General features: G+C 37.1%; 1 protein-coding gene across 2 annotated transcripts in view; it reads left to right on the forward strand.

Moving 5' to 3' along the window:
• Positions 1 to 1,418: 1,418 nt before the first annotated feature.
• RNF167 (ring finger protein 167) overlaps positions 1,419 to 27,799 on the forward strand; it is a 78,079-nt gene continuing 51,698 nt past the window's right edge. The window contains exons 1-5 of one of the 2 annotated variants that reach the window (XM_053718346.1): positions 1,419 to 1,615; positions 25,160 to 25,261; positions 25,420 to 25,506; positions 27,115 to 27,237; positions 27,505 to 27,592. In XM_053718346.1, the coding sequence (XP_053574321.1) occupies positions 25,175 to 25,261; positions 25,420 to 25,506; positions 27,115 to 27,237; positions 27,505 to 27,592 (385 nt within the window). In that variant the 5' untranslated portion in view covers positions 1,419 to 1,615; positions 25,160 to 25,174. Of the gene's footprint in view, positions 1,616 to 4,195; positions 4,260 to 25,159; positions 25,262 to 25,419; positions 25,507 to 27,114; positions 27,238 to 27,504; positions 27,593 to 27,799 lie in introns of those variants that run through there. The other variant, XM_053718347.1, reaches the window with a different exon arrangement.

Here is a 27,799-nt window from a genome sequence, read left to right on the forward strand (position 1 = left end):
TCTGACAGCAATATATAAAAATGTCAACTATCCTAAAGGTCTGCAAACTAAGCAGTGAAGCATAGTTACACTTGAAGCCAGTAGGGGTGAGTAAAACTGCTATTATGTACCATACCACTCATGTTCACGTTTCTGTCTGGCTGTGGCCTCTTCTCACTCCCCCAGCACACACAGGCCCTGAATATGATGTTTGATACAGCACATTGTGCACTAGTTAAACAGCACTTTTACAGAGAATTAAAGGGCTGCAGGGAAAGGAGTCTAATATGATGCGTGACGGTGCATCTGGCTGACAGAGAGGCTGCAGTTCCAGGCATCTGATCTGAGGTCTGAAGTAGCATCTAGTTGATAGAACAGATGCAGAGCTAGGGGTCTGATGGAAAAGCTGCAGAGCAAAGTGTGAATAGAGATTTTATAAAGGCATGAGGCTGACAATAGCGTTACATGGCTATGGGTTCGATCTGAGTTCTAATGTGGGTATGAAGCGGACGGTGGGGTTACAGGGCTAGGGGTCTGATGTAGGTATGTGACTTATAGAAAGATTGCATGGACAGGGGTCTAATTTGAAGTATACTATGGGTATGTGACTGACAGTCGGGATAAATGGCCAGGGGCTGATGTCAGTATGTGGCTCAAATAGGGGTTGCAGGACCAGCATTCTGGTCTAAGATGTGTGCAGGCAGTGTTCACACAAAAGTTAGTTTCTGTTATTTATAAATGTTACTTAAGCTATTCAAAGCACACTTTAGTTACATAATTTGACAAATGTATAAAATAATTTGTGCAACAAAGATTACAAACATTTAATATTAACACATTTTAGCTTAATATTGACTTAAATTTTAGCAGTGTGGTCAGTAAAATCAGCCGGGTGGTGCACCCGCTAAATAGGCCCTGGGGAGAGCACTGGGAAGACTCATAGAGGAGCTGAAGGACCAGCGATATGGTCAGATCTTGTGCTAACAGATGCATCATAGCCAAGGGTTTGAACTGAGGTTGAATCACCACCCAATTATACTTCCTGGACCACCATTGTCCAATATTTTATGAAGGGCAGCAAAAGTAAAAAATCTTTTAAGAACTTATCTGAAATGAGAGCAGTCTTCCTTTATTCCATTACCTTGATATATATTATTTATATATATATATATGTAAATATATATAAATAAAAAATATATATATAATATATATATATATACACCTTTATATGTAAATATACACCTTCATACACATATATATATATATATAAATCCATAAAACAATTATGGCATGCAATGGAAATTCCTTATTTTCTTTACAATCTCTGATAACAATGTGCAAGACAAGCAATGCCAAGCATTACAGTCAGTGACAGAACTTCCAGAGGAGGAAAACAAAATCCCGGATATGAACAGCAGGAAGAGACATCTACAGGGAGGAGCCTGAGACACAGGAAAAACACTGTAGAAGACAGGGCTGACATAGGACAGTATTGTAAGCTATAGACAGGAAGAGATACTTCACGGCTGGTAAACAGAGACACGCAGAGTGAAAGTAACAGAGAGACAGACAGGGAGAGAATGTAAACACGGAGACAGCTAAGAAACACCTCCAAGAAAAGACAAAAAACTTCCAGGTGGGTGTTTGCAAGGAACGATCGCAAGATGTAAGGTTACTGTTATTATATAAATCATAATGTGTGTATGTATGATACATATATGTATATAAGACATAGGCACGCACACATATATACATACAGACTCCTGTGTTAATCTCTTGTTTGTTATCAGTATACACACAGGATTTAGCCTCTCCCACTGCTCGGTGCAGTGTATTATTTATAATTATTCAGATAAAGCTGTTTGTCTTTCATAAGAGGCGTGTCCAAACCGTGTGTATCAGATCCATATACCTTGCTAGAGCAAACAATAGGGGGTAGCACGTGTTATATGTTAATAAAAGCTGCTCACCTTCAGGTGACACATTATACTTGGAATATAGACAGACTGTATATTAACAGAGAGTGGATATGTGTAACTGTGTATCAAGGTTCACAAATTCATTGAAACTATATATGCAGTAATTTAACTCATTGGTTACCAAGAACAAGGTAAATAACTGCAATGACATGCAGCAATGACTGTTTTCTAGAAACACACAACTAAGGGGTTAAATCACAGCAGCATAACATATTTCCATCAGCTTTTTAACCCCTTGATTTGCCCAAAACATACCTACACTCTTGACTTAAAGGTACATAATACTCGTATGCTAAATTACCTGAAAGTGACTGTAAAAAGCTGACAAGAAAATATCACCTGAGCATCTCTATGTAAAAAAGGAAGATATTTTACCTCACAATTTCCTCAGCTCACCAGAGTAAGTGCTTTGTAAAAAGTTATCTTTCAGTTACTGCCCAGCTGCATGTTTAAAAAAAAAAAAAAAAGGAAGAAATGAACAGCAGCCAATCAGCATCAGCAGTGCTGAGGTCATGAACTCTTTTACTGTGATCTCATGAGATTTAACTTAACTCATATGAGATTTTATAGTAAACTTCCTAAACTGAATAGGGAAATAAGATGAGTGTGCACGAGGCTCACTCCCTTGCCTGTCCCGGGACAGCCATACTGATTTGCTGCTTAAAGGGACACTAAACCCAAATTTTTTCATTCATGATTCAGACAGAGCATGCAATTTTAGGCAACTTTCTAATTTACTCCTATTATACATTTTTCTTCTTGCTATCTTTATTTAAAAAGCAGGAATGTGATGCATAGGAGCCGGCCCATTTTTGGTTGAGAACCTGGGTTATGCTTGCTTATTGGTGGGTAAATATAAGCCTCCAATAAGCAAGCGCTATCCATGGTGCTGAACCTAAAATGGGCTGGCTGCTAAGATTTACATTTCTGCTTTTAAAATAAAGATAGCAAGAGAACAAAGAAAATTTGACAATATGAGTAAATTAGAAAGTTGCTTAAAGTTTCATGCTCTATCTGAATCATGAAATATAAAAATTGGGTTCAGTGTCCCTTTAAAGTCCTTTACAATGGGGTGTTTGAGGTAAAATCTCTTTTTTTTTTTTTTTACATAGAGATGTTCAGGTGATATTTTCTAGTCAGCTTTTTACAGCTATCCTGCATCGTTTTCAAGTGTGTCAACATTTTAGTATCACGGCCCTTTAACTGTGCTATGCCTTGAACACACAATCTTGAGTTTAAACTCAGCTGTGATTTTAAAGGGACAGTATATACTCATTTTCAAATAACTGCATGTAATAGACACTACTATAAAGAATAAGATGCACAGATGCTGATATAAAAATACAGTATAAAACTGTTTAAAAACTCACTTAGAAGCTGTCAGTTTGGCTCTGTTGAAAAGGTAGCTGGAAAGCCCACTGCAAGTGGGAAAAAAGACACTCCCCCCTCCCCCTTCTTTTGCATATGAAAAGACCCTTTACACAAACAGGAGCAAGCTGGAGAAGGTAGCTGACGGTATTCACATAAAACTTTGGGGCTTGGTTAGGAGTCTGAAAATCAGCGCAATGTTATTTAAAAATAAGCAAAATTATACATTTATTTTTTAAAAAAAACTTTATGGGCTATATAAATAGATCATCTACAAAACATGTATGCAAAGAAAAAAATGAGTGTATAATGTCCCTTTAATCTTTGCTTGAGTGTATGCAGTAGTGATATTAAATGTGTCACTTCATTAGTGACATCATGCAGTTTAAAGGGACAGCAAACACTTTGTAATGATATTTTTCTGCAGTCTTCAAATAGATGTAACATATCGGCAGAGTCTAAATATTATAAGAGTAACACCTTGTTTGCTGCAGTTGTTTTTTCAATGGTCAAATTCCACTCACCGCTTTCCTTATTTGATGGAGCCAATCTGGACATGAGTTTATAGAAAATAGTGCTTGCCACTGTTATTGTGTTTAACAAGATCTCTATTATTTCACTCTAGCCGAAGCGTCAAGAATAAGTGCAAATTAAGGAGAGATAAGTGGCAGGAGTAGGCTTGTGAAGACTGCCATATTGTTCACAATTTTCAGACTTAGAACATGAAACCCCACATTTTCTTTCATGATTCAGATAGAACATCCAATTTAAAACAACTTTAACTTACTAGTTTATGTCTATTATCAAAATGTCTTTGTTCTCTTGGAATCTTTTGTTGAAAAGCAGGGATGTAAGCTCAGGAGCGTGTCCATTTGCAAGAGCAAGGAAGGAAGCACTATTTCCTGCCATGTAGCGCACCAGAGCCCTACCTAGGTATTTCTTCAACAACAACAAAAACATTTAATGGGAATGAAGCAAATTTGATAATAAAAGTTAAATAATTGGAAACTTGTTTTTAAAATTGTATGCTGTGTATGAATCACAAAATAACATTTTTGGGTTTCATATCCTTTAAAGGGACACTGAACCCAATTTTTTTTCTTTCATGATTCAGATAGTGCATGCAATTTTAAGCAACTTTCTAATTTACTCCTATTATCAATTTTCTTTGTTCTCTTGCTATCTTTATTTGAAAAAGAAGGCATCTAAGCTTTTTATTTTTTTTGGTTTAGTACTCTGGACAGCACTTTTTTTATTGGTGGATGAATTTATCCACCAATCAGCAAGAACAACCCAGGTTGTTCACCAAAAATGGGCCGGCATGAAAACTTACATTCTTGCATTTCAAATAAAGATACCAAGAGAATGAAGAAAATTTGATAATAGGAGTAAATCAGAAAGTTGCTTAAAATGTCATGCTTTATCTGAATCACGAAAGAAATAATTTGGGTTCAGTGTCCCTTTAACCCCTTAATGACCGGACCATTTTTCAATTTTCTTACCCTTAATGACAATGGCTATTTTTACATTTCTGCAGTGTTTGTGTTTAGCTGTAATTTTCCTCTTACTCATTTACTGTACCCACACATATTATATACCGTTTTTCTCGCCATTAAATGGACTTTCTAAAGATACCATTATTTTCATCATATCTTATAATTTACTATAAAAAAAATATAAAATATGAGGAAAAAATTGAAAAAACACCCACTTTTTCTAACTTTGACCCCTAAAATCTGTTACACATCTACAACCACCAAAAAACACTGATTCTAAATAGTTTCTAAATTTTGTCCCGAGTTTAGAAATACCCAATGTTTACATGTTTTTTGCTTTTTTTGCAAGTTATAGGGCAATAAGTACAAGTAGCACTTTGCTATTTCCAAACCACCTTTTTTCAAAATTAGCGCTAGTTGCATTGGAACACTGATATCTGTCAGGAATCCCTGAATATCCCTTGACATGTATATATTTCTTTTTAGAAGACATCCCAAAGTATTGATCTAGGCCCATTTTGGTATATTTCATGCCACCATTTCACCGCCAAATGCGATCAAATAAAAAAAATTGTTGACTTTTTCACAAATTTTTTCACAAACTTTAGGTTTCTCGCTGAATTTATTTACAAACATCTTGTGCAATTATGGTATAAATGGTGTTAAATACTTCTCTGGGATCCCCTTTGTCCAGAAATAGCAGACATATATGGCTTTGGCGTTGCTTTTTTGTAATTAGAAGGCTGCTAAATGCCACTGCACACCACGCGTGTATTATGCCCAGCAGTGAAGGGGTTAATTAGGGAGCTTGTAGGGAGCTTTTAGGTTTAATTTTAGCTTTATTGTAGTGTAGTAGACAACCCAAATTATTGATCTAGGCCCATTTTAGTATATTTCATGCCACCATTTCCCCGCCAAATACGATCAAATAAAAAAAAACTGTTATATTTTTCACAATTTTAGGTTTCTCACTGAAATTATTTGCAAACAGCTTGTGAAATTATGGCACAAATGGTTGCAAATGCTTCTCTAGGATCCCCTTTGTTCAGAAATAGCAGACATATATGGCTTTGGCGTTGCTTTTTGGTAATAATAAGGCCATTAAATGCTGCTGTGCACCACACTTGTAATATGCCCAGCAGTTAAGGGGTTAATTAGGTAGCTTGTAGGGTTAATTTTTAGCTTTAGTGTAGAGATCAGCCTTCCATCTGACACATCCCACCCCCTGATCCCCGCTGACCCCCCTCAAACAGCTCTCTTCCCTCCCCCACCCCACAATTGTCCCCGCCATCTTAAGTACTGGCAGACAGTCTGCCAGTACTGAAATAAAAAGCATTTTTTTTTTTTTATTATTATTTTCTTCATACAGTCTGCAGTGATGGATCCCCCTTACCTCAAAACCTCCCTGATCCCCCCATACATCTCTCTAACCCACCCCCCTACCTATTTGCCGCCATCTTGGGTACTGGCAGCTGTCTGCCAGTACCCAATTTGCCCCCAAAAATAGTTTTTTTTTACTTTTTTTATTAAAAACATTAGTTTTCTGTAGTGTAGCTGGCCCCCCTCAGTAATCTACATCCCTCCCCCTCCCAGATCCCTTACTTAACAATGGAGATCCCTTGATTCAATTGCATCATCGTTTTTTTTTTAGAGGAGTGTATAAGTTGCGTGCGCGCGCACGCGCGTGCGCGCACACCCCCCCAACCCCCCCGCCCCCAACCGCCGACAGAACAATATTTGAAGCGATCGGGCTGCTACTTTGAAAAAAAATAGCCACCGCAATTGAGAGGAGTTGCTCCCACCCACCAACGAATGTGTGAGCCGCAATAGCCGATGCAGAGAGGGCCACAGAGTGGCCCTCTCTGCATCGGTGTGTAAAGTATGGGATTGCAGTGATGGCTCAATGTTGAGGCATCACTACAATCCCTTGTAAGCAGCTGGAAGCGATCATGATCGCTTCCAGCACTTCAAACAACAGAGGACGTACCAGGTACGTCAATTGTCATTAAGGGGAGCTTTTCCTATGACGTACCTGGTACGTCCTCTGTCATTAAGGGGTTAAATTACAGAAAAAGGGGACAAAATAAATAATTAAAGCATACTGCAAAGTTATTTTATTATGCATATAAAGCATTTTATACTGCAATTTCAATGACCCTTTAATTGGTGGCTATATGTAAAGTAATATTGCATTATTTTATACACTGCCACAATCATTAGATAACAGTGTGTAGCTTAAGTATCTAAAATAGAATGTTTCAAGCTTTCCCTATCAGCAAATCAAAACAGATTTTACTTAACCTTCTCATGCAAAATGCATTTTAACGTGTTTAACTTCTCTTTCATATACATGATAGAAAATAAATAAACGTCATGCCTGCTTTTATTTGTGGTATTTGCAATGTACAAATAGTACATAGCTTACTTTACATGCTTCATGTGTGACTAATTGCTTCTAGGGATAGACCGATATTGTTTTTTCAGGGCTGATACCTATTGACTGCCGATAACCGATAACAGGGGCCAATATTCTGTACATTTAAAGTTTTGAAAAATCAACACAATTTCTACACAAATCTGGTATAAACTGAACATGCTTATTAAAATTTTAAACATTAAAAGTAAACAACTGGGAAAAATAAAGTGCTTGAAAATTATCTTAAATGGCTTCCCAAAACATAGAAAAATGGCGTAATTACCTTTTTTAAACTGCACACTGATATTAAATTTAAGTCACTACTGCAAAGCTAGACACTACACGATTTCTTCAGTACTCTCAGTTAAAGGGACACTGAACCCAAATTTTTTCTTTCGTGATTCAGATAGAGCATGAAATTTTAAGCAACTTTCTATTGTACTCCTATTATCAAATTGTCTTCATTCTCTTGGTATCTTTATTTGAAATGCAAGAATGTAAGTTTAGATACCGGCCCATTTTTGGTGAACAACCTGGGTTGTCCTTGCTGATTGGTAGATAAATTCATCAACCAATAAAAAAGTGCTGTCCAAAGTGCTGAACCCAAAAAAAAGCTTAGATGCCTTCTTATTCAAATAAAGATAGCAAGAGAACGAAGAACAATTGATAATAGGAGTAAATTAGAAAGTTGCTTAAAATTTCATGCTCTATCTGAATCACGAAAGAAAAAAATTTGGGTTCAGTGTCCCTTTAACCCCTTAACGACCGAGGACGTGCAGGGTACGTCCTCTAAAGGATGTCAGTTAACGACCAAGGACGTACCCTGCACGTCCTCAGTCTGGAAAGCAGCTGGAAGCGATTCTGCTCGCTTCCAGCTGCTTTCCGGTTATTGCAGTGATGCCTCGATATCGAGGCATCCTGCAATAACACTTTCTGGCCATCCGATGCAGAGAGAGCCACTCTGTGGCCCTCTCTGCACCGGACATCGATGGCCGGTATCGTTGGTGGGTGGGAGCCGACTTGGGAGGCGGGTGGGTGGCCATCGGTGAGCTGTGTAAGGTGGAGGGGGGTGGGATCGGGGGCGGAGCCTTCAGGGGCGCGCGCGTGCACGGGGGATGGCGGGCGGGCGTGCACGGGGCGGGAGCGGGTGGGAACCGCTACACTACAGAAAAAAAGTTACAAGAAAAGTGTAAAAAAAAAAATGAAATAAACTTTTTTTTTTTAAAGCATCTAAGGGATCTGGAAGGGGTGGGGGGTTGGTCTTGGGGGGGGGGGGAAGCTACACTACAGAAAAGGGACTTTTTTTTTTTTTTAATAAAAAAGCATATTTTTCACTAAAATGGGTACTGGCAGACAGCTGCTTGGTGGGGGATCAGTGAGGTTGGGGGCTAAGGGGGATCCTACACAGAAGCATATGTAAATATGCTAAAAAAATGCACAAAAAAGCCCAAATTTTCCTTTTATTTTAGTACTGGCAGAGTTTCTGCCAATACTTAAGATGGCGGGGACATTTGTGGGGTAGGGGAGGGAAGAGAGATCAAAAAGAGAAGAGGCGCCAAATGGTGTGTATCGTTTTAAATTCAGTAGGCCATGCCCCTAAATAAAAACTACTTACAAAATTTCCAGCACTTGAGAAGTGCCAAAAATGCCTTCTGAACTGTTAGCAGCCGTCCAGCTAGCTGAATTGTATCGGTACTGCTTCAATATTGTGCTGTGTGAGACAAAAAAACACAAAAGTGCCACAATAGTGTGTATCAGTGTGATCACTTGCAAAAGCGCAAAAATTGAAATGTACTCACAGGATATAGGGCACTTGAGAAGTGCCACAAAGACCTCCTGGACACTTGTCAGCTGTCCAGCTCACTGATTTCACCGGTATCCTCTGGGTTCAATTGTCCAGGTCACAAAAGGGCTCCAATAAAGCACTCAGGGATATACCTGCAGCTCAGTGTCCTAATACGTGCATATATGGCTAACAATATTAAATGCCAAAAATTGCCGTGCTACTTGTACTTGTGAAATAAAAAGATATTTATTAAAAACAATGTTACACTACGCGTTTCCCGGTTACTAAGACCGCTTCCTCAGGTGTAAATACAAATACAAAGTAGCAAAGTTTTATAGCCCATTGTCGGCGTCTATCCCGACCTAGGGAGCAACTTAAAAATCATTAGCCAATCCGTGCCTTTACAAAATTTATCTGTGATGTGAGACAGAGAGAGACATTTTGGATTTGGAAACTCAAGACTCTCCAACCATATGGCTTAAATGAGAATATAGACATGGCCGCATTTAATTAAGGTTTAGGACATATAAATATAGAATTATATCAAATCTGTTGATGTGGTTGTTGCCAATGACAACAACATCATCAGTCATATTAGATTGAATAGATTCTGAATATGCTCATATACATTTAGTATAAGGTACAGCATAACAAATAGTTTTTAGGTCATAAATTATAGATTCATATTAGATTTGTTGATGAGACATTTCACTGACAATAACATCATTAATATGAATCATTATATATTATATATTTTTTTATTATATTTTTTTAATGTATTGTTTGGCATCATGATAGTTATCATGAGCTTGGGAAATATTTATTAGACATCACAATTCACAACACATCGACATCAATGTTAATTCCATTCTAGGCAAATCACTTTAGAACTATAACATTTTAATTTTTAATTTTTTATCATAATTTTTATCGTATTATTTTTATGATTTTGTAAGGAATTAGATGAATGATATAGATACTGGGATTTGTAGAACTAGAACATGCAGAATTTGTGTTTTAGTTTAGTTATATGAATGAAAAAACATGTCCGAATATAATGGCTTTTTATTGAGCAAATGTATTTAGATGTCGAGATATATGCACTATGAAGCAATGCTTGTATTTGTTAATGTTTTTATGATTTGTAAATGCATGATCAACAGTCTTTAGTCCAATCTGAGCTTAATCAAGAAATACTGAAAGTATTGGGGTGATACTTTAACAATTTTCGCAATATGTAAAAAACACTTACGATGTGTTTGTTTACTGGTGCTGGCCGTCACTGTGGTACATCGGGACCTGATGTCCATCACTATACACATGTGATAGTGGGTAACGTCACAGGCCAAGCCCCTAAGTGGGAACCTATTACATCACAGATAAATTTTGTAAAGGCACGGATTGGCTAATGATTTTTAAGTTGCTCACGCATGCGCCCTAGGTCGGGATAGACGCCGACAATGGGCTATAAAACTTTGCTACTTTGTATTTGTATTTACACCTGAGGAAGCGGTCTTAGTAACCGGGAAACGCGTAGTGTAACATTGTTTTTAATAAATATCTTTTTATTTCACAAGTACAAGTAGCACAGCAATTTTTGGCATTTAATATTGTTAGCCATATATGCACGTATTAGGACACTGAGCTGCAGGTATATCCCTGAGTGCTTTATTGGAGCCCTTTTGTGACCTGAACAATTGAACCCAGAGGATACCGGTGAAAGCAGTGAGCTGGACAGCTGACAAGTGTCCAGGAGGTCTTTGTGGCACTTCTCAAGTGCCCTATATCCTGTGAGTACATTTCAATTTTTGCGCTTTTGCAAGTGATCACACTGATACACACTATTGTGGCACTTTTGTGTTTTTTTTGTCTCACACAGCACAATATTGAAGCAGTACCGATACAATTCAGCTAGCTGGACGGCTGCTAACAGTTCAGAAGGCATTTGTGGCACTTCTCAAGTGCTGGAAATTTTGTAAGTAGTTTTTATTTAGGGGCATGGCCTACTGAATTTAAAACGATACACACCATTTGGCGCCTCTTCTCTTTTCTCTTTTTGAACAGAACCTGTGATTGCCAACACCTTTCTGGAATGAGTCTGCTGCCTGGAGATTTTAAAATACCTCTGAGAGTGTGGACTATCTAACGTTTTGCTGATAGAGAGATAGTCAATTTATTGTAGTAAATTTCATTACAATATTATCTTTTGAGTCTAACAATTTATATATGTAGGTTGTTATTTTGTTTGTTACATCATACATTGCATGGTTATTATCAAAACTATTAGTGACAAGTTTTATATTCATTACTATATTGTAGCACATAGCATATTAACACTGGCAATCTAATAACAGCCAGCACATGAGGGCGCCTCTAATTTCACTTTAATATTTCTTCACTTGAGGGAAGAGAGATGTTTGCGAGGGATCAGGGGGTCTGATGTTTCAGGTGGGAGGCTGATCTCAACACTAAAGCTAAAATTAACCATGCAAGCTCCCTACAAGCTACCTAATTAACCCCTTCACTGCTAGCCATAATACACTTGTGATGCACAGCGCCATTTAGCAGCATTCTAATTACCAAAAAGCAACGCCAAAGTCATATATGTCTGCTATTTCTGAACAAAGGGGATCCCAGAGAAGCATTTAAAACCATTTGTGCCATAATTGCACAAGCTGTTTGTAAATGATTTCAGTGAGAAACCTAAAATTGTGAAAAATTTAACGTTTTTTTTAATTTGATCGCATTTGGCGGTGAAATGGTGGCATGAAATATACCAAAATGGGCCTAGATCAATACTTGGGGTTGTCTACTACACTACACTAAAGCTAAAAATACCCCAAAAAGCTCCTTACATGCTCCCTAATTAACCCCTTCACTGCTGGGCATAATACACGTGTGGTGCGCAGTGGCATTTAGCGGCCTTCTAATTACCAAAAAGCAATGCCAAAGCCATATATGTCTGCTATTTCTGAACGAAGGGGATCCCAGAGAAGAATTTACAACCATTTATGCCATAATTGCACAAGCAGTTTGTAAATAATTTCAGTGAGAAACTGAAAGTTTGTGAAAAAATTTGTGAAAAAGTGAATGATTTTTTGTATTTGATCGCATTTGGCGGTGAAATGGTGGCATGAAATATACCAAAATGGGCCTAGATCAATACTTTGGGATGTCTTCTAAAAAAAAATATATACATGTCAATGGATATTCAGGGATTCCTGAAAGATATTAGTGTTCGAATGTAACTAGCGTTAATTTTGAAAAAAAATGGTTTGAAAATAGCAAAGTGCTACTTGTATTTATGGCCCTATAAGTTACAAAAAAAGCAAAGAAGATGTAAACATTGGGTATTTCTAAACTCAGGACAAAATTTAGAAACTATTTAGCATGGGTGTTTTTTGGTGGTTGTAGATATGTAACAGATTTTGGGGTTCAAAGTTAGAAAAAGTGTGTTTTTTCCCATTTTTCCTCATATTTTATATTTTTTTTTATAGTAAATGATAAGATATGATGAAAATAATGGTATTTTTAGAAAGTCCATTTAATGGCGAGAAAAACGGTATATAATATGTGTGGGTACAGTAAATGAGTAAGAGGAAAATTGCAGCTAAACACAAACACCGCAGAAATGTAAAAATAGCCTTGGTCCCAAACGGACAGAAAATGGAAAAGTGCTCTGGTCACTAAGGGGTTAAGTAGAAAAACATTATAGTACAGAAAGCATAACATTTCAGCATGTTCTCCTGTTAAACGGCTTCTGTTTTTTTCATATATTCCTGCCACTTCACTAAAAACACGCTCATTTGGTTCACTTTACAGATAAGGGTTAAAAGTAAAGTTAAATAAATATATATATATATATATATATATATATATATATATATATATATATATATATATATATATATATATATATACTGCCACTTGACAGAGAAAGAAAGGACTGAATATCAGTGCTAGATTTATTTATTTGCTTTAATTTTTAATATGCTCATATATTTACTGGATTGCAAATACCTTCCCTGGTACGGAGGAGTGGATTATAAATTTCTTTATTAGGTCACTTATGGGCAGTTTTATACATGTGTAACAGCGCCACCTAATGGTAATAGCATTGTTATCCACTACTAGAGAATATTGAATATTAATAATAATATTGAAATTAAAACCCCTTGAGTGCTAACGACGGCTCTGAGCCGTCGCAGAGTTTCCCACTCTGGTGCTAACGACGGCTCAGAGCCATCTCTAGCACTCTCCCAACTTGAGGGAGATCTGAGGGCTCCCACCCGCTCCTACCCCGGCGATCGTGCCTGTAGAGTGACAGGCATCGCCGGGGCTTCCCGTTTTGCGTGGTAACGTCAATAACGTGATGACGTCACCGCGCAACTTTATTTAAACTTAACAATGTTAAGTATAGGAGCAGAGGGCATGCTGCTTAGAAGCCTGTATCTCAGGCATATAAGCAGCTACAGACCCCCAAGACCCACCATTGGAAAGTTAATCGCCCAACAGGGTAAGTCTTGGGGGTCTGAAAAAAAATTGTTAAAAAAAAACATTAAAAAATCTTAGCACCCAGGTGGGAAAGTGCTTAGCACGCAAAGGGTTAAAAAATCATCAAATATAGCAGCTTTAGTGAAATGTTTTGCAAATGTTTAAAATTGATCAGAATGCAACAAATACTGTTCTATTTGTGACAGCAATTAGCAAGCAGATTGATTTTATGTATTGTTGACCCCTATGAGCAAATCAAACATAATTTAGCTCTGTGTACTTCAGGGAAACTATGTAGCTTTAAGTGCCACTTAAAGATCACATTTTCCATATCACAAATCATATATGTTTGTTTATGCAAGTCCATCTACAGGCTGCCATTAGTGGTATGGTAGTTGGTAACTGAGCTCCCAGGAACACCTGGGCTTGGACTCTTTTATCAGTGCTATTTATTATTAGATTCTATGTCCAGTTTATATGTGCTATAGATGATTTGTGTGATGATTTGTGTCACTTAAAACTACATAGTTTCCCTGAAGAACACAGAGCTAAATTTCTTTTGATTTTCTCGATATCGGTAATATCGGCCGTTCCGATATATCGGTCTATCCCTAATTGCTTCTGCTCCTCTGCATCACACACTCCTTCTTAGACTCTATTACACGCACCCTCACAATTACCACTTGTAAACAAGAGTATTTTTTCATCAGGCCACAGAATGCTGAGACTTATAGTTCCAAAGTGTGGCCTAGAGTAGTTGAGGAAGACTCCCAGTTCCGATTGCAGTTGAGTAAAACATTCTGTGTATGGAGGGCAGTTTGTTGATGCATTCAGGGCTGACAGATCCAGGTCCAGTTTCAAGGAGCTATAGACTCACTGGTAAGTCATATACTCATACTATGCAGTTAAACCCTTTAGATTTAGAGCCATATACAATGGAATCTGACATACTTTTAAGGAGAAATGTAGACCTGGACACAGACACACACACACACACACACACACACACATATATATATATATATATATATATATATATATATATATATATATATATATTCTAAAAGTGTGTATAGAAAGCTTGTCTTTTTAACATTCATGCAATTTTAAACAACTTTCCAATTTACTTTTATCAAATTTGCTTTGTTTTTTTTTTTTTTAATTTTTCGTTGAAAGCTAAACATAGGTAGGCTCCTACGCTAATTTATAAGCCCTTGAAGGCTGCCTCTTATCTCAGGGCATTTTGACAATTTTTTTTTTACAGCTAGACAGCGCAAGTTCATGTGTGCCATATAGATAATATTGTGCTCACTCCCATAGAGTTACCTAGGAGTCAGCACTAATTGGCTAAAATGCAAGTCTGTCAAACGAACTGAAATAAGGGGGCAGTCTGCAGAGCCTTAGATACAAGGTAATCACAGAGATAAAATGTATATTAAAGGGACAGTATACTCCAATTTTAATTTATCGGCATGTAAGTAATAGACGCTACTATAAAGAATAATACGCACAGATACTGATCTAAAAATCCAGTATGAAACCTTTTAAAAACTTACTTAGAAGCTCCCAGTTTAGCCCTGTTAAAAAGGTTAGCTGGAACACCCACTGAAAGTGGTTCTATAGCAAAGAAAAGCAGACACTCCCCCCTTCCTCCGCATATGAAAAGACTCTTTACACAAATAGGAGCAAGCTAGTGTAGGTATACATCAGTGTTCTCCTAAAACTTTGGGGCTTGGTTAGGAGTCTGAAAATCAGCACTATGTGCTTTAAAAATAAGCAAAACCTATACATTAAAAAAAAAAAAAAACCGTATGGCTATATAAATGGATCATCTACTAAACATTTATGCAAAGAAAAATCTAGTTTATAATGTCCCTTTAATATAACAGTGTTGGTCATGCAAAACTGGAGAATGGGTAATAAAGGGATTATCTATCTTTTTAAACAATAACAGTTCTGGAGTAGACTGTCCCTTTAAATCAAAATATGTGTCTATATCTATAAAATGATAGTTAAAGGGACATGAAATCCAACTTTTTTTTCTTTCATGATTTAGATAGAGAATACAACTTTAAACAACTTTCCGATTTACTTCTATTATCTAATTTGCTTTATTCTCTTGATCTTCTTTGCTGAAAAGCATATCTAGATAGGATCAGTAGCTTATTGGTGACTGCACATAGATGCCTCATGTGCATTGCTATCTCTTCAACAAAGGATATCTAAAGCATGAAACAAATTAGATAATAGAAGTAAATTGGAATGTTGTTTAAAATTGTATTCTCTTCCTGAATCAAAATGTTTGGGTTTAGTGTCCCTTTAAATCCTAGAAATTATTTAATGTAGGTGATCTGCTCTAACCCTACCTCTTTATGCATTATTTTTATCAACACATTTCTTTAGATTTCTGACTTTTCAATGCCTCCCCACTGCCTCCTCTATGGACATCTGGAAATGCATTTTTTTTCAAAAAAATTTTTTTAGCTTGACATGCGGCCTGTACAGCCATTACAAAACACACCCCTCGCATGGTGCCGCTACCTTTCTGTGGCTTAGATTACAAGTGGAGTCCAATCGATAATGCAGGGGGAGTTATCTTGCGCTCAGACATTCGCTACGAATAGCGCACAATCTAGAATTACAAGTGTATGGTACAAATTAATACATTTTTGCCCTTATACTTTTAATGGATAGCACAAAATAGCATTGAAAAATTGTGCTGCTTTTGGAGAGCAGATGTAAAGTGATAACAAATGTAAATATACATAACAAACATATATTAAAATAAAGTATTTCACTTATACATAAAATGTAAAACAAGGGTTTATTATTGGAAAAAATATTTCATTATTGATTTTTTAAAGGGATATGGTACATGACAAGCTGTTGACTGTAAAGGGCTCAGTGGTATTTGTATGTGTGTGTGTATATAAATGTGTGTACATATTTATTTGTATGCGTTTTATATCTTAATTGAAGAACTCCACTGCTTGAGCAGAGGTTTAGCGCACCTTTGGCTTAGCGCTCAAGCAATAGCCAACATGAGTTTTTCAGTGCACCCCCATAGAAGTCTATTATGTGAGGGATTTAACACACCCATAATATCAAACACACTAGCGAACCTTACACGTGAGCGGTAAAAAGATCTTGTAATATGAGCTCAAAAGTAAAAGCACAAGTTATTTAACTCGAGTAATGTTAGCACAGAATATTGCCTATAGTTTTGAGCTCCACTTGTCTAGTCCTGGGGGCAGCAGGGCAAAAGTTTGCTGATAAAGAAGTACATAGTGCAGCTGGGAATGCGCAGAACACACTGACTCTGTTCTTGGCTGTCCGGAAAACAGTGCACTGAGAAACCAATTAGTAGTTGATAAAATACCCACACAATTCAGTTATTAACTCCTTGGTTGTCAGTAACAAAACAGTGACATGAAATTCCATGTGCCTGATTCCACACCAGTGCCCAGACTAAACCCATCTGTTCTGCCAGGCACTAGATGCTGTCGTATATGTCTCCAATTACTGGTTATAGTAGCTACAGAGTATAAAATGTATGGGAAATCAATCTTTTAGGTTTATTTTTTGAGTGAAATAGATGTTTTTGCTGATTGGCGCCTCAATTCATTCTCATGAACATGCCCATATAAATGGGATGAGCCTGCAGAAATAGCAGACTTCCTAATTTAATCTATCTCTCCTTATCCTAACTCTGCCTATACACATTAGTCAATACTTAGGGCAATTGAAAAGGAAAATATTAATACCTACAGTGTTCTCCCCAGGATCTTTTTAGCAGGTGCACCACCCGAATGGTTTTACTGAAACCCCCCACCTCCACACCACCAGCTAAAATTGTAGCCAATATTAAGCTAAAATGAGCTTATATTAAAAAATAAAATAAAATAAAAAATCAATTTTTTGTGCACAAATTATCATTAAATAGATTTGTTAATTTGTGCTTTGGGTAGCAGAAAATTATATATTTCCCCCCACTCGACTACTTCATAATGCCGCCTGGCTAGCAAACTTTTCTGTGGAGAACACTGACCAATCTCTTTTATGGCCCACTGGGAACTTGATCGCTGTTTGCTACCTCTAGTTAACAAAGCTTTTATATAGTGAATACTAAAGTACTCATATTATCAATATAGATGTTGGTTTCAACAGGCAACAACAGCTATTTTAAATGTCAAAATAAAGGTAAAAGATTTGTTTATAAACATTTTAATACACTCAAGCATGTAAAACAGATCATTGGGAACACATTAAAGGGGATACCAATTTACAGTCACCTGGGAGAGGGAAGAACAGTAGCACTGTGCCAAGCAGTGGAGACCGTACACACTGCAAAGAGAGCATATTAAGTACATGGCATGAGCCTTGTGTCACCTAGAAATCAGCCCCAGCAACAGCACGGTAAGCTCAGGTGTAGGTTCCAAAATACTGAGACAGGAAGTTTCACCAGGAGGAAAACAAGGCAGTTTGGGAAGAAAATTATAAGGGCTGGGGAAAAAGTATCTTTGTTCTCAGCAACAAGCAAAACTGATTGAAGAACCACGGCTTTATAGAAATGAATGCTACATCATGCTACAAAAAGAAAACGTTCCATTGTGTTGGAGCATTTTGCTGTTGCACTATTGCTTGCATATAACAATGTGTTTTAACTGCTGCAGAGGGGATAAACGCATAGATAAGTCAGTTTGAAGGCAGAAATTGACTTGGATGAACACAGTTGATGAGCCAATAGCAAGAGGCATATGTGTGTAGCAGCTAGCTCCCAGTAGTGCACTTCTGAAGCTTCCTAGGTATGTTTTTCTACAAAGAGAACAAAGTACTGTACATTAAAGGGACACTGAACCCAAATTTTTTCTTTCATGATTCAGATAGAGCATGACATTTTAAGCAACTTTCTAATTTACTCCTATTATCAAATTTTCTTTATTCTCTTGTTATCTTTATTTGAAATGCAAGAATGTAAAAAAATTTTCTTTCATGATTCAGATTGAGCATGACATTTTAAGCAACTTTCTAATTTACTCCTATTATCAAATTTTCTTTATTCTCTTGTTATCTTTATTTGAAATGCAAGAATGTAAGTTTAGATGCCGGCCCATTTTTGATGAACAACCTGGGTTGTCCCTGCTGATTGGTGGATAAATTCATCCACCAATAAAAAAGTGCTGTCCAGAGTTCTGAGCCCAAAAAAAGCTTAGATGCCTTCTTTTTTAAATAAGGATAGCAAGAGAACGAAGAAAATGTTATAATAGGAGTAAATTAAAAAGTTGCTTCAAATTGCATGCTCTATCTGAATCGTGAAAGAAAAAATTTGGGTTCAGTGTCCCTTTAAGGAAGTCGCTTAAAATTAAATGCTCTATTGGTGGGTTCTTCAAACCATAGATCGGGACCTATTACTGGGTCACAACACCATGTTTACTGGGTTATGACATGTGTGTGTGTTGTAGGAGATTATGTATGTTGTGTGTGTGTGATGTGTGTGTTGTATGATAGTGTGATGTGTATGTGCATTGTCTAAGAGTGGTGTGTGTGTGGGTTTTATGAGAGCGTGTGTTGTATGAGAGTGTAGGTGATGTGTATGTGTGTTGTATGAGAGTGTAGGTGATGAGTGTGTGTTGTATTAGTGTGTGTGATGTGTATGTGTGTTGTATGAGAGTATGTGTATGTGTGTTGTCTGAGAGTGGTGTGTGTGTTATTACCTTTTACAACACGTTTAAGTGTGACTACAATTGGGAATAAAGAATGCACACATTTTTGTCACTTTGCAGCTATCTTGTACTTTACTTCATACATTTTCAGACCATGCATAATAATAGGGTAATAAAATGTATGCGGTATCATTGCACCTTTTCTAGGGGAAAAAAAAGTTTGAAGAACCCTGCTCTATCAAACCCTTTGAAAGTTTTTGACTATTATGTTCCTTTAAACCTTTGTTTACTGTGCAAAGCTCATGCTCTGGAGTTGACCTGCTATCGAGTTATAAAGACTGAGGTCTAGCTTGATTTCTTCTCAGCTAGTGTTTCTAGACCAGACATCCTCAAACTTGGCCCTCCAGAGGTTTTGGAACTACATTTCCCATGATGCTTAGCCAGCATTTATATTTCTACCTTATTTTTAATCCATTTTCTCCCTGTTTATCTCTATTTGTGTTTATAACACTTGATACCACCTTGTAATTTCAGAGTGGCTAATACCTTTTAAGGTTTGAGGGTGTTTCAGTAATAAATGCAGGTGTATTACATCCCCCTATATACAATATATACACACACACACACACACAGTGTGTATATATGTATGTACAGTGGATATAAAAAGTCTACACACCCCTGTTAAAATGTCAGGTTTCTGTGATGTAAAAAAATGAGACAAAGATAAATCATTTCAGAACTTTTTCCACCTTTAATGCGACCTATAAACTGTACAACTTAATTGAAAAACAAACTGAAATCTTTTAGGTAAAGGGAAATAAAAATAAAAAAATAAAATAATATGGTTGCATAAGTGTGAACACCCTTAAACTTATACTTTATTGAAGCACCTTTTGATTTTATTACAGCACTCATTCTTTTTGGGTATGAGTTTTTCAGCATGGCATATCTTGACATGGCAAGGTTTGCCCACTCTTCTTTGCAAAAACACTCTAAATATGTCAGAATGCAAGGGCATCTCCTGTGCACAGCCCTCTTCAGATCACCCCACAGATTTTGAATTGGATTCAGGTCTGGGCTCTGGCTGGGCCATCCCAAAACTTTAATCTTCTTCTGGTGAAGCCATTCCTTTGTTGATTTGGATGTATGCTTTGGGTCATTGTCATGCTGAAAGATGAAGTTCCTCTTCATGTTCAGCTTTCTAGCAGAAGCCTGAAGGTTTTGTGCCAATATTGTCTGGTATTTGGAACTGTTCATAATTCCCTCTACCTTGACTAAGGCCCCAGTTCCAGCTGAAGAAAAACAGCCCCAAAGCATGATGCTGACCCCACCATGCTTCACTGTGGGTATGGTGTTCTTTTGGTGATATGCAGTGTTGTTTTTGCACCAAACATATCTTTTGGAATTATGGCCAAAAAGTTGAACTTTGGTTTCATCAGACCAGAACACCTTTTGCAACATGCTTTTGGGAAACTTCAGATGTGTTTTTGCAAAATTTAGCCAGGCTTGGGTGTTTTTTTTGTGTAAGAAAAGGCTTCCGTCTTGCCACTCTACCCCATAGCCATACATATGAAGAATACGGGTGATTGTTGTCACATGTACCACACAGCCAGTACTTGCCAGATATTCCTGCAGCTCCTTTAATGTTGCCTCTTCTTTCTTGGAAGTGTGTGTGTGTATATATATATATATATGCCAATCACCAGCATGCCATTAGAACTGCCTTACATCGTGGTGACTCGGACCAACCTGTGGCAAGGCATTGTGCCAAGAAAGGCCACTCCATCTCCTCTATCCGGTACATCCTTATTGACCACATTCCAGCTTTGGAGAGAGGTGGTGATCGAAACAAGTTGCTTCTGAAGCGTGAGGCACAATGGATCTATCGGTTGGGAACAATTCATCCTGGTGGATTGAACACAACTCCAGACTTTAAGGGTCTCCTATAGTTCTGATTAGTGTGATACAAACTGGGAGTGCGTCCCTGGGGAGCTGTGACTCTGTGTTTGTGCTGGGTGAGTAGAGATCCCACTTGTGGGGGTATCCGTTCACTCTATGCCCACAGCACACGGGAGTAGAAGCATCAGGTATCCCCCTCTCTGTGTGGAAGTCCTGCTTCTTGGTGGTAGACACTCGTTTTTCACGCTTTCAGAAGGTAACCTTTTAGGACATCTTTGAGTCTGAGTTGTTGGACTATCCTCTTATTACTATGCTCCCATTTATAGTTGTATTCAGTCATTTTTATGTGACCTATGAGTATCTGAATATACTAAGTGCAGCATAGATATATGCCTAGGTAATGGCTTGAGGATGTATTCCTAAAGGTCTTTTGATCCTGACAAAAGAACCAATACCTTCTCAGGTGTACTTTTTGATCACTAGTAGGGGTTTCAATAGTGGATTTAATAATAATCCATTTTTGGATAAGGTGTTATTCCACTTGATTTAACCATCCATGTCTACGGAAAAGATAGGTTTCTTGCAGCAGAGATAGAACCTGTGATTATACAGGAAATTTACAGTATAGCACTGTTGTGATATAGTCTTTCTGTTTTATTTTTATCTATTATCTATTTTTCTTATGTTATTTTTCTTATTATGTCCGTTATTAGGACACTTACATAGGGTCACAGTCTCTGAGATCCATCTCTAATCACATATCCTTTATTGTACAGAAAGAGGTGATCCATGGTCTGGAACCCCCATTTATTTCACGTTATGTGTATTTTTCTCTAAGTCACTTATGTGTGTTGCACATGAATACATGATCACTGTAATAATTTATCACACTATGGTAAGCGGAGACGATTTTAGTTGCGCTTAAGGTATTCGCTTCTGTACCTTTAATGTTTTAGCTTGTATCCATGTTAACCGTGTACACATTTAGTTGCTTTGGGTTCAACTAATATATAATTTTCTATGTACTGGCATCAGTGTGGCCATAACATACTCGTATATGACACTTCCTATACGTTTTGAATATTTGGCACTAAGAATACATTTATTAGAAGTGTTTGCTTTTTAAAAATTATTCACATATTGGTTAAGACCGGAAGTGACGAAAACTAAACTTCCGGTTTCGGCTACACAGTGGAACGCAAGATGCGTTCCACTCACGGAAAATTGGCGCTGTTTGGTGTAAATGGTTTGTTTGTATTGCTAACACTATAAAAGTTGTGTTTTGTGCCATAGTTGCATGCTGACGAAGGGGACAAGATCCCGAAAACGTTTCACATTAAAGTATTTATACTTGTGATTTAAAAAGACCTGTGAGTGCAGCCTTTATTTATTTATTTATGTGTGTGTGTGTGTAACACAATCACAGCAGAAAATGTTTTCACTTTAAAACGTTGGTGAGTGGTGAAGAAAGTCAAAATTGGCGATATTTCACTTGTATTAAGTTAATGCATACAAATAGCTATGATTACGGCTATCTAGCCGAAACATGTTAGCCTTCAGTCTGCCTGTGATGCCTTTCTAACTTGTATCTGGACACTCCTGGAACCTTTTAACATTTTCAATAAAGGACTTGTTTTTACTTGCACTGGATTGCCTTTGTTACTTTTTCAACTTTATATATATATATATATATATATATATACACACACACACACAGTATATACTGTATATATTAAATTATTGATGGGATAATTAGCAGATTGTAAACCTTTTTCTCTGAGTTTAGAGATGGCACGTGATCTCAAGATGGCTGCCTTTTTGAAAGGGATATGAAACCCAAAAAAATTCTTTTGTGATACAGACAGAGCATACCATTTCCTATTTACTTCTGTTTTAAAAAATGCCTTGTTCCCATGGTATTCTTTGTTGAAGAGATACCTAGGTTGTTGTCTGCAGTACTACATGGCAGGAAATAGTGCTGCCATCTAGTGCTCTTTCAAATAGATACAATTGTTGCTAAACTGCTGCCATATAGTGCTTCAGACGTGCACGCCCCTGAGTTTATGTCCCAACAAAAGATACCAAAAAATACAATTTGATAATAGAAGTAAATTAGCAAATTGTTTAACATTGTATGCCCCATCTGAATCATGAAAGCATAAGTCTGAGTTTTATGGTTCTTGAAGTTCATACAAAGAATTAGCTTTTTTAATTTCAGGTGATTTAATATAGACGTGCTGAACAATGCTGTTTATTATTATTATTATTATTATTATTATTAGCAAAGAGATCTAAAATATCTCAGATGCTGTTCTCAAAATGTACAAGTTTGATTGACAGACAAACTAATAGTACCTGTCTATTATGTAATTTCATCACTTAGCACACACAAAGTGATCATCTCTGGGTTAAAAGTTAAAACAAATAATAATAATTCATTTGAAAAAAAGTTAAAATAGCTGTAGAGCCCCAGTATGCTGTTGACTTTAAGGTCCTATTTAATTCTTGTTTGTATTTGATACTGTCATTCCTACTCTAACAATATTTGGCTGCTATTATACAAATATATGTTTGTAGCTGGAGTACGCACCTACTGCATTAATAGACTATATGAACTCAGAGCCTTATGCCTGAGAGAAAGATATAGCTTTTAGTTACCATTTTTGTTCTGTATATGGATTCTCTGTATTCCAAATGTAACATTATCTCCGCACACTAGGATACCCAGCCGTTGGTGAGATTGTTTTGTTTTTAGCATAATTGGGCACACGTCCACAATGGCCACCAAAGATTTAGACCTGGCTACTAGTAAACCGCCCCCTCTATTTGTGAGCCAACTGCTGTTTCACCCCTTCCCTTTTTGGCAAACGCCATAACTAGTCTTCTCTCTTCTTCCCCTCCTTATCAAGTACTGGTCAGGCTGTGCTTGCTGGGAAACAACAGTCAGAAGGGTACACCCTTAATATTTTGTTAGTATAATTGTGTTTTTAAGGGGCATGGCTTGGGTAGTTACAATTATTCACTTTGCTCATTATTTTGTATTACTGGCACAGGGACAGTAAAGTTATTTAATGTGCTTCCTTCTCTTGTTATCCTTTGCTGAAAGGTATATCTAGGTAAGCTCAGGAGCAGCAAGGAACCTAGGTTCTTGCTGCTGATTGGTGGCTGCATATATATATACCGATTGTCATTGGCTCACCCATATGTTCAGTTAGAAACCAGTAGTGCATTGCTGCTCCTTCAACAAATGATGCCAAGAAAATGAAACAAATTTGATAATAGAAGTAAATTGGAAAGTTGTTTAAAATTGTATGTTCTACCTAAATCATGAAAGAAAAAGTGTCATGTCCCTTTAATTCTTGTTCTAATTAGTGTTCTTTGTAACCAGCAGCAGGAGTTTAATCACTGCTCCGTGTTAGTGTTATATCACCATACACATGGCAGCAGGAGTTTAATCACTGCTCAGTGTGAGTGTTATATCACCATACACATGGCAGCAGGAGTTTAATCACTGCTCCGTGTGAGTGTTATATCACCATACACATGGCAGCAGGAGTTTAATCACTGCTCCGTGTGAGTGTTATATCACCATACACATGGCAGCAGGAGTTTAATCACTGCTCCGTGTGAGTGTTATATCACCATACACATGGCAGCAGGAGTTTAATCACTGCTCCGTGTGAGTGTTATATCACCATACACATGGCAGCAGGAGTTTAATCACTGCTCCGTGTGAGTGTTATATCACCATACACATGGCAGCAGGTTATGCACAATATCTCAAAACGGTTTGTTTTTCTATCTGTAGCATTTCAAAAGCTTTTTTTTTAGGGTGCACATACCCAAGAGCATTATTTATCTGGCCCAGCATTAAATGACCCAAGCTTATTTTATATAGGATCAGCCTAGGAAGTGCTATACAGAAATGGCTATTTGTTGCTTCTGGCATTTAGGATTTTTTTTATTTCAAAATCCTATTTGCCTATAAGAAACCATTATTTTACTTTTAAAATATTTTCAACTTTACAGATTTATTTGTATTTTTTACCAATATCCTTTTTTTTCTGTTTGTTTAATAGGTTGCATTACTCAACATGAGGTCACCTCATCAATCACATGTCTTGGGTACCTTGTTACTTCTTTTCTGCGGAATCCGAATCTCCAGCTCATTAATTTATGCGGTAAGCCATTCCTGTGTTCATAGATTCAGATAATCTTATGAGTTTATGGGAGATGAATTACTACTATAGATAAGATGGATTTCTCTAGTGAGTGCTTAATATATTACACATCATTTATGAGATCAGTTTTGTAATGTTAATGTCGTTATCCGTTTCAGTACTCAGAACGGAATACCACTGCACCTCAGATGTTTGATGATCTTCCTGCTTTATTTGGGCCTCCTTTACCACTGGAAGGACTGAGGGTAAGCTTTACTTTGTAAAGAAATACAGTGCATATGAGTATCAATGATGAACATGCTAGTGATGCATATTTAAAGGGACAGTCTACTCCAGAATTTGTATTGCTTAAAAAGATAGTCCCTTTATTACCCATTCCCCAGTTTTTCATAACCAACACGGCTATTTTAATACACTTTTTACTTCTGTGATTACCTTGTATCTAAGCCTCTGCAGACTGCCCCCTTTTCTCAGTTCTTTTGACAGATTTGCATTTTAGCCAATCGGTGCCCTCCACGGGCATGAGTGAGCACAATATTATGTATATGGCACACATGAACTAGCGACCTCTAGCTGTGAAAAACTGTTAAATGCATTCAGATAAGAGGCAGCCTTCAAGGGCTTAGAAATTAGCATATGAACCTACCTTGGTTTAGCTTTCAACTAAGAATACCAAGAGAACAAAGCAAATTTCATGATAAACGTAAATTGGAAAGTTGTTTAAATTTATGTGCTATCTGAATCTTGAAAGTTTAATTTTGACTAGACTGTCCCTTTAAACAATTTTTAAATAAGTATGCTACTCTATGTAATGTTTCACAATAACTATACTATGGGACCATTCTCCATAGCAGTTCTAGGAAAGGCGGGACTGTCCCGATTAGTTTCCTGAGTCACATGGTCTCAGCTCTATTTAAATAATAATGCAGTATTGATAATAAACCTACCGCTTTATATAATGACGGTGGTTATAAATAGAGTGAGATAATGAACTTCATCCTGGATTCCTTAATTATACATTAAAGAGACTCAATGCTGTATTGTCTATTTGAGACATTTTACTAAGTCTTCTGAAAGGATGTGAAGCAATTTTTTTGTTAATTTATAGATTATAAAAATACTTGTTTCATTCTATTTTTTTTTTCTTTCTTAGAATTTCCTGAATACTCTCAGCCAAAGGTTTTGTTTGCATTCAACTAATTTATTAAAGCATTTAAAGAGACATAAAGGAGAAATAAAAATGATCTAATGGGGCTGAGCATTTTATTATTGCACTATTGCTTGCCAATAACCTCTGAAAGGGGAATAAATGCATAATTAAATGCCTACAGAGCTGACTTTAGCTATGTGTTTAACCCATTTGCAGTTATTAGATAAATTAGATAAATTGTTGTGGTCAATAGAGTAATAATAAAATGTTCTAGATATTACAGAAATGTATTATTGCACCTTTATGTCCCTTTAAGATACTTGAGCAGCAATGTCAAATCAGTCTTCCATGAATAGTGAGAACCGTGCACGTGATTTTTGTGTATTCCTGTATTGTTTCTGTGCTCATTCTTTTGGTAGTAAACCGCACGCACTATGTATGCGTATTCTAGATTGGTGGGAGGTACCAGGCCCTCTGTAAATTTCTTTTGTATTGCATTAGTAATTTTAATTAAGAGTTTTTAAACTGCTAGCTGTGCTGTTTAATGTAGATGGCAAAAAATTGTGGGTTATTAACACCCCTTTAACAACAGACATTCTTCACTGTATCATGATAATATTTTATGCATTGTCCAGTATAATAATGATGAGTATCACAAGTATTGAACTTTATGTACTGTTTAACCTATCGTTTCTATCCACAGGGTTTTATAGTACAAGCAAAGCCCCAGAATGCCTGCATACCCATTGCTCCACCTCCTATAATGGACAACAGGACTGTGTTCATTGCCCTTATCCGTAGATTTGACTGCAATTTTGATGTCAAGGTAATGTATTGACAAAAACAGGACGTAGCTATTAGCCAGTCCCTGAAAACAAAGAGAGGGTGGAAGCTGGGGAACAATGCAGATACTTTGTAAGCAAATGCTGGAAGGGATGGGCTGCAAATAAGAGACTTCATACTGGCACATATGCTGGCCTCAGTAATGGCTACACCCCCCAGGGTATTTACTGGTATCCTTGACAAAGGTCATATGGCACTGCCCTTTCTTATGCAGAAGTCATTTTAATGTGACCTTGCTGTCCCTGTGTAGGTCCTCAATGCCCAGCTGTCTGGATTTCATGCTGCTATTGTTCACAACGTTGACTCTGAGAAGCTGCTAAACATGGTCTGGAATGATGGTAAGCAGTTCCAACTATTTCACAAATCTTCCCTCTATACAGGCAAAATGTTAAAGGGACATCAAAGTGCAAACAAAAAGCGCTTTTCTTTCTTTTACAAGATACGATGAGTCCACGGATTTCATCCTTACTTATGGGATATCGCCTCTTGGTCAGCAGGAGGAGGCAAAGAGCACCACAGCAGAGCTGTATATATAGTTCCTCCCT

The sequence above is a fragment of the Bombina bombina genome, chromosome 6 (assembly GCF_027579735.1).
Source record: "Bombina bombina isolate aBomBom1 chromosome 6, aBomBom1.pri, whole genome shotgun sequence".
Taxonomy (NCBI): domain Eukaryota; kingdom Metazoa; phylum Chordata; class Amphibia; order Anura; family Bombinatoridae; genus Bombina; species Bombina bombina.